This window comes from Rhododendron vialii, chromosome 11a, assembly GCF_030253575.1.
Source record: "Rhododendron vialii isolate Sample 1 chromosome 11a, ASM3025357v1".
In the NCBI taxonomy this organism is placed as follows: domain Eukaryota; kingdom Viridiplantae; phylum Streptophyta; class Magnoliopsida; order Ericales; family Ericaceae; genus Rhododendron; species Rhododendron vialii.
Genome location: NC_080567.1, coordinates 37,850,175 through 37,867,312, shown reverse-complemented (window position 1 = coordinate 37,867,312; position 17,138 = coordinate 37,850,175). Strand labels below are relative to the sequence as shown.

Below are 17,138 nucleotides of genomic sequence, written 5' to 3'. Positions count from 1 at the left end.
ATTCCTATTGAAAGGCACAGAAGAGTTGTTTGGTTAATGGTGTTTTCCGAGACTTGCTAGCAGGGAACTTTTGAAACACCATGGAATGGTTACTTAAACAATTTTGCACAAAGGCAATGAACAGTGAGTACAATGCCAGAATGATTGGCCGTTGGCAAAATGTGGAAAAAGTGATTTTGAAAAAGAAAAAGAAAAAGAGAGAGAGAGAGAGAGAGAGAGAGAGAGAGAGACAAGTCTGAAGTCTCTACATATGGCAAGAAATGAAAATCTAAGCTCGTAAATTACATATAGGATCGATAGCTACGAAAAACCACATCCACCAAATATTCATTGGAAGAGACTTAAAGTATCACACAATGACATGGCGAACAATTATCTGGTGGGTTGCAGTATTGGATACGGGGTCATACAAACTACTAATGGACATAACTTATATACATCAGCTGTAGTTCTAGTTTTTTGTCCTATGGTGTCAGGCGACCCCACGGCTAATAGGCTGGTGCCGCCTCTGCAAGTAGCTTGTATTTTTTTATCCATAATAAGCTGAACAAGCCGAGTAGTGCTAAGCTTGTTCAAGTTTGACTTGAATCTTAACGAGCATCAAAAAAATGTTCAAGTTTTGTTTGTGTTATGTAAAAAATCAATCTTAAAACAAGCTTTTAAAGAATGAACACGAACTCAAATTCGAATAGCTTGGTTCATTTAGCAGCCCTACGTGCATCTACCTGACTTCTCATCATTGGTCATGTTTTCGATTGAGATATATATTTATCGGTGTTCTTGTTTTCATGAATGTCCACCTACCATTGCTACAAAGTTTTTCCAGTGTGCAATGAGACAACTTAGATGCCAAAACAAAAGATTAAGCACCCAAATAGGGAGTGACGGTGTCCCAGCACATGAGACCAATAAATTTGGTAGGTCACGACTAGGCTCAATATTCATGTCTGGGACGCTTCTCTAACCACGCACATAAATACTTACCCGAAAAGCCACCCACATAAATAGTGGTTGCGGTTGGTCATAAGTGCTATTGAGTAGGATCAAAGAAAAGAAAATTATGTGCATTCAATGTATACACTTTTTTGTTAGGATATGTCGGTTCATTTGAGGTTCCATAATACTAATTTGCTTCCGCCCAAGTAGCTGTTGTTTTTATTAAGATGTCTGGGTTAGCTTACACGCACAGCTTAACTAATTTTGGAGGTCAATTTCACCGCTCACTTATAGGGAGTCCAATTAAAGTCGAAGTAAAACTCGGTATAGACTGATCTTGAGTGAATAGATAACACATTACGAATGACCAAATCCCTAGTGTCATACACCGCCAACCAACGCCTTGTGTTGTACTTGTCGTTTTTTTCAATCTTAATTATGCCTGGATCGGACAGAGGGTGTGTGCTGTGCAGCTTCGTGCTGCACAGCGTGCTGCACGGCCTCCGGCGAGGCTTTTCCGGCATCGGTCCGACGATCGGAGACGTTCACCGCGTAGAGCTCGTCGAGTTCTACGTGTGCACCAAAAATTAGCTCGATCAAATATCGTTAAGGGCCTCATCCGAACATATATAACTTGAAAAAAAATGAATCCTAATGGATACGAAACACTGGATCAAAACCACTAAATCCATTTTTTTCAAGTTATATATGTTCGGATGAGGACCTTAACGATATTTGATCAAGCTGATTTTTGGTGCACACGTAGAACTCGACGAGCTCTACGCGGTGAACGTCTCCGATCGTCGGACCGATGCCGGAAAAGCCTCGCCGGAGGCCGTGCAGCACGCTGTGCAGCACGAAGCTGCACAGCACACACCCCCTGTCCGCCTGGATCCGTGACCCATTTTTGGGATCCTGTAGTATGCTTTGTTGGCTTGTTGCCGTTACAATTGGCATTGAGCACGGTTTAACGGGATTTTAACGGCATTAAGCACGGTTTAACTCAATCAATACTCAATAGGACCACTTGTTTAACGGGATTTTAAGCGCTAATCCGTCCATGTTTCAATTCAATGCAGGGCCAAGGCTAAAGTTTGTAAGACAATGAGCATCTGCAATGGGTTTTGGTATATTAGTGTGTCAAAATGTTTGTTAAAGTATGTATTAGGATAAAAATGGGTTCCACTAGTGTATGTTAGACATTGCTAACTTAGAAGTATGTTAAAGCATCAACAATGAGTTTGATATATTTGTGTGTTAAAATGTGTATTAGGATAAAAATGGATCTCATAAGTGTGTATTAGGAATAATAGACATTTATGTTTTATGGTTGATGTTTGTATTTGTAGAGATGAGACCCACTTTTTGTTTATTATCTTCTTTGTCTGACTTGGCACACATGCACGCTATTAGATTTACCAGTCACCACACTCTAACACACAACTAATACAATCATTGTGACACAAAAAATACATTTTTGTTTGTTAGTCTTAATACACACAATCAGAACGCTAGTTATTAAACCGATTGTGGATGACCTCTAAGTTTTTGTGTCAAAATACAGAAAGACATCCAAATAAAATGTGTTTAGTTTGATGAAGGGCCCAATATATGGATGAGCATGATTATAAAAATGTATTATTAAATTTACACTAAAACACAAGAAGTGTGGCATGTAACTGATACTACTTTTTGGTTATTGCTTTGCATTTTCTTGTACTAATTTTCATTGTTCCATGCCATTAAACGGAAGCCGGTCCGACCGCGCGAACCAAACACTAGATGATACTATATATGTAGAATTTCACGAGGACATTTTCAAAGTACTAGTAACAAGATACAGAGCGAAGCGGGTAAATGTAATACAATATGCATTATGAAATTCGGTAAAAAATTTCCTTCCTTTTTACCAGCCCAACCCCCATGTTGACAAACTTTTGACATTATGGTTTAATTGTCTACAAGATCAAGATGATGTCAAATTAGATTTCAAGTGGGCGCCCACCAATCGCACAACTACCCTCGCCCAATTTCTTTGTTTGACATTTTGATGGATGGAGCCATGGAGGGTTGAGGGTTGATAACATAAAAGGAAGAAGGATCGGGGCATTGATTCGCTATCAAAAAATCCAATGCTACTGAGGTATCGTTCTGCTAAGGTTATTATTTTTTAAGTATTTATTTATTGTTTTACGAGACATATCATTCTTTTATAATACATTACTTTTAATTCAAAAAATAAGTACTTATTTCCCTTAACAAAACGAGTCCCGACCTCTCTTTTTTTGGAGAAAGAGCAAGAAATCCATATCATCAAAAGATAAAGAGTCTATATGTTTTAATCTTTGTAATGACCAAAAGAAAAAAGAGAAGAATTCTTTCAATACGTAAAGTACTTCGTTTCCTCGCATAATACTTGAGTTCAAGTTTTCTTTATCTTGGTGGGAAAAAAAATTAACTTTAAATGCGATATAGGTTTGGGGAGATCTTTACTCATGACTGCGTGGTGCTTTTCTAGTGGATATGTGAACTAATCTATCTGTATATCTATTTCACATTAAAAAACACAAATCCATCGCATTATGTTCTTTTTCTTTTGTCAAAATAATAGGAGTTGTATTATATCAGAAAACAACTGAATACATTGAAGTTGAAAATCATCCCAAGGGGAGTAAATAATCAAATAAGAGGACTAGCTACCAAGATCATCCACTAGAGCCTCGCAACCGAGCTTTGTCAACTAATTGGCCATGATCGACCTCCAAACAGAGAGAACAACACAAACCTCAACTGCGGCAAAGACAACCAAAACAACACCAGAACCCCACACCGAGAGGAAAAACTCTCATTAAAGGGAGAGAACCAAACCAACAATATTCAAAACAAACAAAACCCAAACGAGACAGGAAAATAAAAAAACACCCGACAGAGGACTCTGTCACCGGAAACCGCCGCACCGAATCCGTCAACTTATTCGCCGGATGAGCAAAGCCAAGACATCCCATCCCATTATGTTCATGTAGGCTTTTATTTACTAGAAGGTAGGCGATTGAAGTAGAAAGATACTAGAAGATTAGGAATTTCATAACTTTTCTCAAATTAAATTGAAAATCGAGGACTACACTTGTTTGAAAAAAGAAAAGGATCCGTTCCCTCTCCATTTCACCTCTTTCACCTTTAACTTTCTATAAGGTCACAACTAGCCATTGCGACTACAATATATTTAGCCTCTTCCCTCTTGACTTCTTTAGTACAAGATGAGAGACCCTTTTTAAACCCTTCACCAATCTTTCAAATGAAGAATTATGTACAACTCAAATATAAATGCAAAAGTCCTAACTAGGGTTAGGATTTGCAGCAAAATAAGCAAGGACACCAACAATAGGTGCATTGATATAAGTCGTGGGCTCGGACTTGCGAAAATCATCCCTATCATCACCATAAGCATCATCCTCCCCCGGCCCGCCCACGACTGCCCCGACCAAAACGTTCGGGTTAGGATCCGAGGAGTTAAAATAAATGGAACCCTCCTTACACGCAATGAACTGCGGATGATCCTTAATGGACGGTATCGATGACCCGCGGTGGTGGATGCGTTGTGGGTAATAATTGCTGTATCCAACCATGTAGGAAATTCCCTTGGGATTTTCACCTAAAATGTAGTCGACCTGCCTTTTGGCCAATCGGTGGAGCCGGGATGGGCCCACAGTGACGCCGCCACAGTTCAGGAGTTGTGATGAACGGTCAAGATAATTTGCGTAGGCGAGTAGGAGGAATGAGATTGTGGTCGCGTGTTGGAGATTGCTGCCCCCGGGTCTGTAGATGAGACCACCGGGTGTGTATTCGATGTGGGAGGAGTCGGATTCGGGTACGAGTGTGCACATGAAGCTATCCGCCGAGGATTTGTATGACTGGAGAGAGTATGTTTTGCTTTCAAGGACTTCCTGCATTGATTTTCCTTTTCAAGTTAATTAATTAATGTAGGAGAAATGGACAGTCAATTACGTTGTACCTAACCTATGTGTTCTGAAAATTGTTTTTAGAATCTAGTAACTAGAGTAGGACCGAATAGCTTCTCTATTCTAGATATGGAATGGACATCTACTCCTATTTTGCATGAATTGTGAGAGAGACTCATCACCTGCAATAGTTATTCTATACATAATACAAAAGTTTTTGTCTGTCAATTTTTAAATCTGAAAATGATTGGAGCATTGATTTTGCGAGTCTTTTTTTTTTTTTTTGTCAAACAGAAATTCATTCATTTTGTAATTCAATCATATCCAGTACAATAAAAAATTCCACACTATTCTAAAAAATCAGTGGATTAAAAAAATCCAAGGAGTGCATATTAAGTTCCCGTAATGTTAAGATTATGTGTAACAATTCAAATCTCACAAGGAAACATGTGTCCTTATCAACCCATATCTCGATCGACCGTGGCCGAATTCAAGAACATGGGTTTCAAGATGCTTTTATGATCTAATTATCTTTAAACACCTCCGTTACAGTTATGTACCACATATGTATCATTTAGTGTGATGATACAATGGGTATCACCGTTACATGGAAAACTGTTTCGAGACAATAGAGGAGAGAATATAGTAGAACATTTCACTAACCTTTGAAACAAGCACATTGAGGCCAGCATGTTTATTATCCCACCCGAATTCATTGATATTGTCATCTGCACCAAGTGTTTTGCCATTGTTTTGGATGTAATTGAGGTAAGAATCATCCTGAGTCGCCCTCCTCAGCCACGCAGCACCCCATAGCAACTCGTCCTGCCAAAACAGAAACCCCATTAAATTATTGAAGTACAAACAAATAAACAATCCAGAAAATAGAATCACAAGATGGACCAATGTCCCATTGAATTTTGGCTCAACTAATCATTTGACTCACGAGGCGAATCAATTTTTAAAAGGAAAAAAAGAATTCAAATTCACTATGAAAATCAAGTAGAAGCTACGGAAAGGGTAATTCAATGAAGGCTTGCCTGATATCCATCAAAATCACAATAATATGGGCAAGCGCCTTCTCTAATATCCGAATTGTCGCTGTAAGCCCCTCTGTTGCTGTCTGCGAATTCGAATGCTTTAACGGCAGTTCTCAGTAGTGTTTGTGAGTAACCGGGATCCGACGAACGAAAGGCCATGGACGAAGCTGCCAAAGCTGCTGCAGTTTCTCCGGCCACATCCGAGGCGGGGTTTGGGGCATTCACGGTGTAGACAGTTCTTGCTGTGTCCATATCTTCAGGTCTTTCCCAGCAATTATGGTCCGAGTGTGGGTCCCCAACCTGTGAAAGTGATGCATTAGTTAAAAAAGCTCAACCAGTTCCCAAATTATCTGCCCATAGATTAACATTTTTAAAGAGAGTTGGTGCTCAAAATAGTTTGTGATTATTGAGTCAAATGATAAATGAAATTTGTGGCAGGAACATGTTGATGAAGGACCACGGGACGTACTACTAATGTTGACGAAGAACCACGGGGCAATAAAGTGGTCATGTAGCGTTGTACTAGCTATAGATGTGCTGTTTTTTGTTTTTATTTTTTACGATTAAAAATGTCCAGGTCACTTTGTGCAGATCTTGATTGATTCCCTCCCTGGATTAGTCAAAGACAAATCATCAACGTTAAAATTAGAAAATTAATAAAAAATTATTTTTTTACGATTTGATCTCAAGAATTGAACTCTTATTAATTGTGTAAGAAACAAACCTATCGATCAATCGGACTCACTCACGGGGCTTCTAGGTTGCAGTAGTGTGGGACTATAAAGAATAAAGCAAATGTCATCACATCACATGAACTGATAGATCAAAACCATTGTGGACTGTGGAAGTCTTGTGAGTAATAATAGAGTAGCATGCTCCCAACAAGCACGTCCTGTCAACATTTTGTCCTTCCCTGCAGTTTGTTGCAGCTAATTTTGAAATCCTCCACCAACTAACAATAACTAACATTTTGGTCACATTATAAATTTATAATGTAGATTTCTGGCCAATAGCCAGTTGGTTTCTTTCCTTAACACTCGCATCCCATGGGAGGGCAATAAATCTGAAATTTTGCAAGTTCAAGATGGACTTGATGCTTCATTGGTTAGTATTTATTCAACGTTGTGGATTACCACGTTTGAGAACAATGAAATATCTTTCTTTGTTAATAACTCAAGTATCGAAATCAGATTACACGCACATTAACAAAGTAAGTACTAAGATCAATGCATTTGACATGTTGACGGACGGAGTCAGAAAGTTTGAGTATATGTTTGACGGATTTGTTTGGGCAGTTGGACATAGACAAATTAATGAACTCTCAATACCATTACGTACGAAATTGGGTTGCACGCACTTTTGAGGTGCGTAAGCACCAGCAAGGACATTTCCAACAAGATATGTGAGGAATCTGCAGATAACATGATAAAAAAAAAAACTGCAGATAACTCGCGGGACCAAAAAAATCCAAAAGCGTCAAATTAAGTAGCAAAACGGGTGGACTCAAACGACTCCACACCACAGAACCACACTCCACTTCTCACTCACTCACTCACGGGTTCGTTCGGGTAATCCACATCCCAGGTTACCCTCATCCCTACCCCAAAATTTTGTAACCACCACTAACTTTTAACCAATAAGCAATTAGTACTCTTTATTTATTTATAATACAGAGCTTCTGAACCAATTTTTAATTTCTGAGGTATCAATTACATCGTTTGTTAGACTAACGCAAGAGAGTTGACAGAGAGCTTTCGAACCTCGAACCTAACCAAGAGCAGATTCCAAAGCAGATCTCTTTCTGGAGTCCCTTGCGATCAAGAAATTCAACAAAAGCAACGTATAGGACCAATGCCATTGTAGCTCTTGGGATTATTCTAGCTAGCCAATAAGCACCTAGTCCTATTTTCGACAAATTACAAACAAAATTATCGTAACGTTGCATGGCACAAAAGAAATTCTCTAATCAGAACTACAAATCATTTACAGACTAAATAATTCGCAAATCAACAATGCTATAGTGACCACTTTGCTGATCATGTTGTCATGAACTCATTGGTGAAAACTTACATATTAATAGTACAAGTGTTGTTGACAAATTACCATTAATTACCTAGTTATTGATAGTTACCAAGTAATTAATGTATTAAATCTCCCCAATGAGAAGGGAAAAAAAACACTTCCAAATTAAATAGTATACCGTTACCTGCACAAAAATCCGGTCGGGAAGCTGAGAAACCGTCTTGAGAAGATAATCCGTGGCCCACCGAACCGCCACCAGCGCGTTCCTCATCTCCCCTGCCGGCATTGAATCACCGAACTCGATCACACTCCACGCCAGCATTGTCGTCGTGAACGCCATCGGAAACCCGAACTTGACGTTGTCGCCGGCGTCGTAGTACCCGCCCGTCAAGTCCAAGTTCACCTCCGACCCGTCGCCGAGGCCCGAATTCGCCCGCCAGTTCGTCCTCTGGTCATTCGGTAAGAAACCGGACCTCTGGCCCTCGAAAAACTGAATGGATTTCGCTAATGCTTCTGCGTACTCTAGGTAACTTGAATGGTGCAGAGGAAGTTTCAGAAGAATTAGGACGAGTACGGACTTGATGATAAGGTGAAGAAGAGCCATCATGGTTTGGATTTGTTTGCGACGATAGTGAGGTTTTGGTTTGGTTTTATATGAGCACAGAGGTTTCACGGACGTGGTGGGGCTTTTGGTTGCATTTGCCGCACTTGAGGTATCACGGGAGAAGAGAGAGAGAGAGAGAGAGAGAGAGAGAGAGAGAGAGAGGAAGGAGTGAGAGAAGGATTTTGGGAAGGGGAAGGGATGGGAGACTGAGAGAGTGTCAGTTAAAATTCACATGCAAATGCAAATGTGACGACTCCATTACCCTGTTCAAGTATTCATGGAGTCGTTTGGCTTTTTGTCGGTGGTGGGGTCCAAATTTGTGCTTGTAACTGCTGTAGCCTGTAGGTGAAATTGAGGGATAGAGTACAGAAATTGAAAAGAGAACATGAGTTCACCCTCTCCCTCTACAGTGGAGGCAGAGTTTTGTGTTCCAGGGGAGATGAATTTGGGGTGTACGGTTATGGACAGTCTCCGGATCTTTTATTAACTAATATATATTATCACCTTCTGCTAACTATGTTGATATATATAATATTAACAAAAAAAAGAAAAGAGAATATGAGTCCAGTACTTTGTATATGTTCGGTTTGAGTTTTAAGAGAGATTTTAAAATATATTGAGTAGAGAAATAGATAAAAAAATTTTATTGAAAACTGTGTGTACAGGAGTTTTGAGTATTCCAAACGAACAAGTCTGAAAAGGTTCATAAAATTAGAATGAACTCAGATTCACATAACCATTCATTTCAATTTTATGAACCCTTTTATATTTTCTTTTCAAGCACACTAATACTTTTGAGTAAAAATATTTAGTACTCCGGATCACTATATATACAATTACTACACATTTTCTCGGGATTCACAATCAAATGTGTGGATCCCTCCTAAATATAAGTCTAAGATAATATGTAATATCACGTGGCGGTAAGTAATACTTTCAGTGAGGTTGGTTTTGATAGGCGGCAATCGGCATATTGGTTTCCGCCTAGATGAAAAGGAGGGAAAGGCTAAGCACCTAAAAGAAGGAAAGGAGGGAAAGGCCGGTATTCTTGTCTTTTCATCGAAGGCATATAGTACTAGTAATTACTCTTATGTTTGAAGTAGCAGCCACTTGCGGAATCTTTTTGTAGTGTGTCAGTGTGGTAATGTTTGACCTATCAATTATTCTACCTCCGCACCCATTTATACCCATTCATATACACATTCTCATACTCATGTGTGTGGAGCTCACATACTTGTGTGTATGGGTGTGTATATGGGTGTGAAGAGGAGTGTTGAGGTAGAATTACTCTTGACCTATATGGTAAAATTTTCAGTGCCGAGCAGGTACAACGTGTAGTGTCCGCTCACGTATTCGAGCCGTAAATTTCATTTTTAAACAATTCATATTTGGAGAAAGAAAATGAGAAAGAAAGTGTTGGGATGAGAGAAGAGAGAGTGTTTCAATCTGAACTGTCCAAAAGTGTATCGGATGACTCGAATGCGCCTTGCGGGTATCAAGTGGGATACACCCGCTCGGCAATAAAAAATCTCTCCATGAGAATACTTATTGGGAAGCCTGAATTTCTTACCTAGGTTTCGGCTCTATATAGTTGGCGACTTATTCAGAAAATCATAATGGTTCTTAAGGTATCTGTAACGTGCTAGTTATTTTTGTGTTAACTGTTGATTGTATCACAGAAAATATATAAAGTGGCTCTCAATTTTCTATGTTGCGAATGTTTTAATTTAGAGTGAATGAGTATTTTAGTGATCGATGTAATTGAGAAATATGTTATAGTATCAAATAAAGTATAAGAAATACACATATGTACGTATTTTCATATTTACTTACACAAATGCACCCTTTAGAGAGCTCACTTAAAGATGCCCGGCGTATCACTTTCCTTCCCTACCTACATGTGTAAAACGACAAAACAACTATTTTTACTGTTTTTTCTTTCTTCACAAGTTGAACGTGTATGTTTGAGATGGCCCTTCCCCGCTGAATGTGATAGGAGTATTTGATTTTCAGTATTACGGCTTTCCATTGCCATTCCTATTTTTCCCTATTCTCCATGCCAATTACCTATAAAAAAAATGAGGAGAAAGTTCATTAATTTGCAAGAAATAGACAAAAAATAGTCTCGAATTTGAGCAATGTGATAAAGGGGGAGATCACGTGAATGCAGGTAGGTTGCTTGCTCATTGGTGTGAATTAGCTTTGCTTGCTTGCTTGATTTTCTGGTCCCTCCCAACTGTTTTAGTTAGCAGTTAGCGGGTATCGTATCGATCAGTGGATTCTCTGATGAAAACCTCAAGAATAACGCATCATTTCTTACTTCCTTCCTAGCTGGGAATTAATGGGGCGCAAAGTGTGAAGTAACCAACAGAACAGAACAGTACTTGTATTTTGTCAGATATATCAGAATGGTCTTCTTTTTGGATTGAGAGCAACTTTGCCATAGCAACAAGCAAATTTGATCCTCCTTGTTTTTTCCTTTTTCACTTTTTGGCCCGTAACAGAAATTGGTTCGTCGGACCGTTGGAGAGCTTAGTTGGGCCCAAGACAACACTAAACTTGGTCCAACCCAAGCCCAATGAAAGGTGTTATCTTGTCAAATCTGGTCTATAACCATAATTTACTCAAAAACCCAAGCATGCAGCTCGATTTTCAACGAAGGCTAAAATGGTTAATTTGGAACAAACGGAACTACAAGGGCAAAATCGTCATTTTAACCTATTTGCTACACAATGCTAAGTTTTTTTTAAAAAAATATGGAAGGATAAGAGAGTAATTCTACTTAAGACCTCTACTCTGAACGAATCTACCAAAAGCTTTGGATTAACAACCACGAAGTTTAAAATTACACACTACAGAAGGTGAAAAAAAAGGTAATTGAACCCAACAAGGGAAAATTATAGAAACTGGCGTATATCAAAGGCTAAAGAATCTAATCAATTCACACAAGCTATTTTATCACAAAACAACGACTGAATTAATCAAAAGAGAAAACTAGACGATGATGAAAACAACATTAAACCAACAATGATGACACTGATCACCATGAATCAGTCAGTGCCTCAGTGGTGACAATGCCAACAATGACTGATAATAAAAGAAGGGGAAAATATGCTTGAGCTGGAAATCTAAAACACTAATATCAGGCGTAAATCATCGTGTTTCTCTTAACAATGAAGAGTGTCATAAATTAGATCATAGCATCTGAAAACTGAAAGCCATGAACGTTTTTATCGCACATTTTTAAGACTTCTACAGGTATACACAAAGTCCAAAACTACCACAAAAGAATCCCTCAACTGGGGAAAATATTTAGAGGACATCAAAAACTTTTAAAATCCAGAAACTTTGAGAAGATGTCAAATTATTAAGCTTTAGCGGGTCACAAAAATCTCCCTTTAACTTGGAGGGGCATTTAGGGGGAAAAAGGCCCCCTCCAATAATGTTACAATACTTGTTTTCACAACAATGCATGAATTATGATATGATCCCCGCGTAGGCAACATTATGGCAGCAGCCCGAATACATTGTTGCAACGCATCTCGCATGGAGCTAGATCCTTCAAGTGGTGGAGAACTGGATGAGCTAAGAGGAGATAATGAAGACGTGAGGTGGCTTGCATGATGAAACTGTCCCCTTTAATGTAGAGGTGTTGGTGTTTTTTATATGAATGGAAAAGTTGGGGTTTTATTTGGACTCATGGATGTGGTCTTGGATATGGTTGTGATGTGGACAGGGAGGAGGCATCGGCAGTGGTGGTGGTGGTGGTAGTGTTTTTGCAGATTTGTGTTGCTTGTGGCAGTGGAGATGGTGTTGAGGATGAGCTCAGACAGCAGGAGCCCGGTGGGTCGCAAGATCCGTACTGAATCTTGATGCACCTTACAGAAGGGACCACCGGGGTTTCAGGTTGTTTGGGTTTGCATTATTTTTAGTTGTTCCTTTTGTGTGGTTGATTATTTTTGTGTAAAGGCTAGCTGGAAGTGAAATAACTTGTTTGCTTTGAGGTCTAGTACACACAAACATGGATAATGATGTGGTATGTGTGTGGTGAATGATGGCTTCTGAATGGATGCCTCGGACAACCTTTGAAACTGATGTCTCATAGTATTGCTTGCGGATTCTGGTAATTAAAACAAAATATTAGGTGAATATGTTTGGATTTCGATAACTAATTGGTTATTTTCATATGCCCACACTGCATTTCTAAGAATGTGGATTCCTGTCTGAATATCGCATTTTTGCATGAGCTCACAACTTGCATGGTTTATGATCTATAAGGGTCTTTGCCTTAAGAATATTTACCCAGTACAACTTTCAAACAGGAATTCATCGCAAACTTTACTAATCTATGTCTCATATACTTCTTTAATATGCTGAATTCGGTGTCGTGTCCTTGGCAATAAACTTGTTTCGACTTCGTTAGTTGCCACAAAGGTAGAAATCAAGTTTGATATTTTGCTGCTGTCATGCTATTTCTAAATCTTTGCTGTGCCGCACCTGAATAATCAAGCGACCAGCTTTTCAGAATTTTGTTCCTTGAACAAAGGTTATACAGTGCCATTCATACGATTGAGAGGAATAACTGTTGTTTATCTATTTCAGCCAGAGCGATTTGTGCAAAAACTGGAAGCGGCCTGGTCATTATGCTAGAGAATGTCCTAATGTGGCAATCTGTCACAATTGTGGTTTTCCAGAGTAAGAATTATTGTCATGCGATTTTTGACTATCCAACCTTCATGTATCCTGGTATTGTTGACTTGTTGGTATCTTTTGCTACCTTACTTTAGCAGAATTGGCATGGCTTCTTTTGACTATTATTACTTGCTTACATGGAGTTCTCTGTCACACTGGATGCATGTTATTCGCAATAGTAGTCGGAGGATTGACAAACAAGTTCAATTGACAAAGCTCAAAGATAGAAGATATCATTAAAGAAAATATAATTATCTAGTTTTTAGAAACTCCAAAATATTTAGCTTTGGAAGCTCTAGAATATCCTTATGAAATATCCAGAGTTTTTTTTTTTGTGAGAATTAGTCACATGTGTAATTCTAGAATTACCTCAAGGTTTATCTTGCATAAAAATATCTTTGTAGTAGAGTCTTCCATGGGGTAGTAAAATGGGGATGAGTTCTAGCCATTTTGTACCAAGCCAAAATAAAAAAAATTTGAGTTCAAATCTTAGTTGCACGAAGTGGGGGGTGTGTTGGGAATGGGGAGCGGATGATCATAGAAGTGGTTCTTTTAAAATTTATTATATATGCCTAAGAGATTCTATCCTAGTTGGGAGTGGGTTTCTTCTCAATGGGAGCGAGGTTCCTAACATGGGAGCGTGGCAGCGAGGTTCCGATGTGGAATGTGTAATTAGCTAGAATTTAAATGCAGTTGAAATCCGTGGATTTATCCGCTCACCACCCCGCCACCTTCTTCCCCACCACCCTCACCACCAACGCGCCTCCCCCCACACCACCGGTTGGATTTATGTATCAATGAAATTGGAGCATTACTCACTCGTATATGCGGCTACCAGAATTATCACCTGCATGGGCATTTATTACATCACGATTGGAACTCTGGTGAACTACGGGGATATAATCCATCACTTCGTGCTTAACGCGCACGCTGCGCAAGGACTGAGACTTGAGGTGTTGATGGTTTTGTTCACTATGTCCGCTCACAACATCGCCGCGCCGTCTGGGGAATATTTGTCGTCATTGCGTCGATGTGCATCTTAGTGGCCGTCATCTCACACTATGCTCTGTTTGGCTCACTTGAGATGACTACCGGACTAGCTCTCATGACTGCTGTCCAAACTGCTGTGATGATGGTTATTTCGCTTTGGTTATTTTGGAGAAAGAAAAGTGTTAATTTGTAGTTTTCCACATTAATGATAAGTCTCCTGGTACAGATTTACCAAAAAGAGCTTTCTGATCCGGCTCTAGGGAATTGTTGTTACAAGAATCTAGGTGAGGTGTACACGTTGGAAATGGCAAATGGAGAAGCATTGGACTCTCCCGTTTGGATATGATTTGCGCTTGTATAGTGTGACATTGAATGGAAACATCCATTGGCGAATTTGTGATATGGAGACTCCTTATTCGATACTCCCTCCGTCCCAAATTGTTTGTCTGGTCCGCAAAACGATAACTTAAAAATAATACAATTTTTTAAAGAAAAAATTCAAAAAAATTTCACAAATTAATCGAAATCATTGATATCTAGTAAGTTGTTAAAAGACTTTTGAATTTTTCTTGCAAAAATCGTATTATTTTTAAGACTCCGTTTTGTGGACCGGACAAACATTTTGGGACAGAGAGAGTATGTGCTTTTGACATTGAGAATGAATCATTTCAAGGATTCTCTTCTGTCCTTGGTCTTAGCAGGGGAACCTTTTATAAAAACTTGGGATTGTTAGAAGGTCGTTTGTGTGTGTCTGAACTCTTGCCAAAATAAGGAAAAGGGAATGAAAATCGAGTTTTTTTTCATCCGGAATCTGTATGTGGAAACTATTCTGTGCAGTAATTTTTTTGCATCCAACCATACTGAGCCCTGGAATTGGTCATCACCGCATCCTTCATTGGGGGGCATACTTTTGTACACAAGTATTTGGTTTATTCCTAGTAGTATGGGACAACCCTTCGACACTAAATACTTGAGTGTACATCTGAATTGGTGGGGAAAATGACGGCCAATGACGTGTTTTGATAATTAATATCCGCCAAGGATGTTTTGATAATTAATACCTGCCAAAGACATTTTCAGCATTAACAAATGTTCTCAGCGTGTCCTTGGCGGGTATTAATTATCAAAACACGTCTTGACCGTCATTTTCCCGAATTGTTGGTGAGACAGGGATTAGGTCAGAGGGAGTCTCGGTTACAAGTAACCGAATCATAGAGGAGCAAAGAAATGCCAATAGTACCTCAGTTTTAATACTATAGAGTCATCGTCATTTTTTTCCATCCCATCAATTCTGTTGGGATAACCGCTTCGAAAAAATAAACCCGGCACCTTGCGTCAAAATGCACCATGAAATCTCTATGCTGCCGAGAGCCTGGTCATAGGCCGGGAGTTGTCCGAATGAGGGCATCTGCCACACTTGCGGCTAGGCGGGCCACTGCGCCAGAGACTGCACCACTCCCCCAATGCCACCTGGTGACCTGAGGCTGTGCAACAATTGCTTCAAGCAAGGCCATATTGCTGCTGACTGTACAAATGACAAGGCGTGCAAAAATTGTAGGAAGACTGGTCACCTTGCTCACGATTGCCGGAATGAACCTGTTTGCAACTTGTGCAACATTTCTGGGCATGTGGCCAGGGAATGCCCAAAAGGCAACGCTATTGAAGAGGGGCAGCGGTGGTTATGTTTGTAGAGATATTATATGTCGGAACTGCCAGCAGCCGGGCCATATGAGCCGGGATTGCATGGGGGTTTGACGATCTGCCACAACTGTGGGGGTAGAGGACACCTTGTGTACAAGTGCCCCTCCGGAAGATTTTTGGACTGATTTCCCAGCAGATACTGATGGACAAAAGTATTTTCGGTTAGTTTGTGTTTAAGTCCGGGATAGGTAGAGAGGGATTTTGCGAAAAAGGAATGGTACAGAAGCAGTGAAAAAGCTTGTTTTATGGCTTTGCTGTCGTATCATTTTCTTTATCCTCTGTAATTCCCTACAAATCCATGATCCAAGCACGGTTTAAGGATGTTTGCTTATCTTATTTTCAGAACAACTGGAATAATTAAAGGCTGAAACCTCGTAGACCAGGATTTTTGGCTTGGAACATCTTGGTTTGTTTTCTGCAGTTGAAGGGGGTGTGGTAATCGTGATACGTGATGATGAAGACTCAAGTTTGATACCCAGGCACATGTTTGTATTGTTAGAGAATTTTCTCATTGGCTCTTCTTCTCAGTTGAATATGCGAAGCAAGTCTTTGACTCTTCATAACATTCAGGAAGCTAGGAGGATTGGTGGCCACGGCAGAGTGTTCTGAAATGGGACGTTGAGTAATTGGTCTCTCGTCAAATTCTTTGAACTTTCGATTCCGAGGATTGAGGGATCCAGAAAAGATAAATAACCCGAAAAAGAACTTTCAAATCTTCAAATATCGTCATCTTAGTTTCTGGACACGGCATTGTCGGTTCCCTATTTTGCTCTATCTTCTGAATAGCTTTAGAATCTGATTTGTTAAACTAGTGTCCATCGTTCCCAATCGTCGATCTAACTTTTTATTTTATTATGCTGTCAACGCCACGTACGAGACAATTGGGGATGATACATTCTAGTGTAACAAAACAGATTCCAAAATTATTACGTAGAGAAAGAATTAAATAGTGAACATGCCATGTTGTCTCCAAAAAATGACAACGTCTCAAATCGTTTTTTGAGTATTTATTTTTTCTTGGTCCCCACATTTTTCATAATGGAGTTGAAAGATCAGGCAGTGAATATTTGACCAATTCCAAAACACTTGCCGTGGCCACCAATCCTCTCCTTCCTTAATGTTATATAAATAATTGATTCACAAATCACATGAATTCCAATCCACTGATAACCCAGAAGCACAGACAAGCATCAC

The 17,138-nt window shown here is 39.5% G+C and overlaps 2 protein-coding genes across 2 annotated transcripts; one reads left to right on the top strand and one right to left on the bottom strand.

The window, feature by feature from the left end:
- Positions 1–3,999: 3,999 nt before the first annotated feature.
- On the bottom strand, positions 4,000–8,803 carry LOC131308002 (endoglucanase 24-like). Its single transcript, XM_058334787.1, has 4 exons — positions 8,142–8,803; positions 5,936–6,235; positions 5,559–5,720; positions 4,000–4,880 (listed from the first exon to the last, which is right to left on the bottom strand). The coding sequence occupies exons 1-4, from the start codon at positions 8,562–8,564 to the stop codon at positions 4,272–4,274; spliced, it is 1,494 nt and encodes a 497-aa protein (XP_058190770.1). The 5' UTR covers positions 8,565–8,803; the 3' UTR covers positions 4,000–4,271.
- A 3,265-nt stretch (positions 8,804–12,068) lies between these two features.
- On the top strand, positions 12,069–16,069 carry LOC131307187 (uncharacterized). The gene is given in 9 exon segments (XM_058333596.1): positions 12,069–12,167; positions 12,298–12,328; positions 12,364–12,430; positions 12,432–12,467; positions 13,164–13,255; positions 15,568–15,621; positions 15,624–15,909; positions 15,911–15,990; positions 15,993–16,069. Coding segments are annotated over 9 exon segments (822 nt in total).
- Positions 16,070–17,138: the final 1,069 nt, after the last annotated feature.

Bases quoted from the DNA above. Each gene is read 5' to 3' on its own strand.
- LOC131308002 (XM_058334787.1), bottom strand. From the start codon at position 8,564: ATGATGGCTCTTCTTCACCTTATCATCAAGTCCGTACTCGTCCTAATT. The intron at 6,236-8,141 runs GTAACGGTATAC...TCACTTTCACAG, and splicing joins CCGACCGGATTTTTGTGCAG to GTTGGGGACCCACACTCGGA. The intron at 4,881-5,558 runs GTTAGTGAAATG...AAATCAATGCAG, and splicing joins TCAATGTGCTTGTTTCAAAG to GAAGTCCTTGAAAGCAAAAC.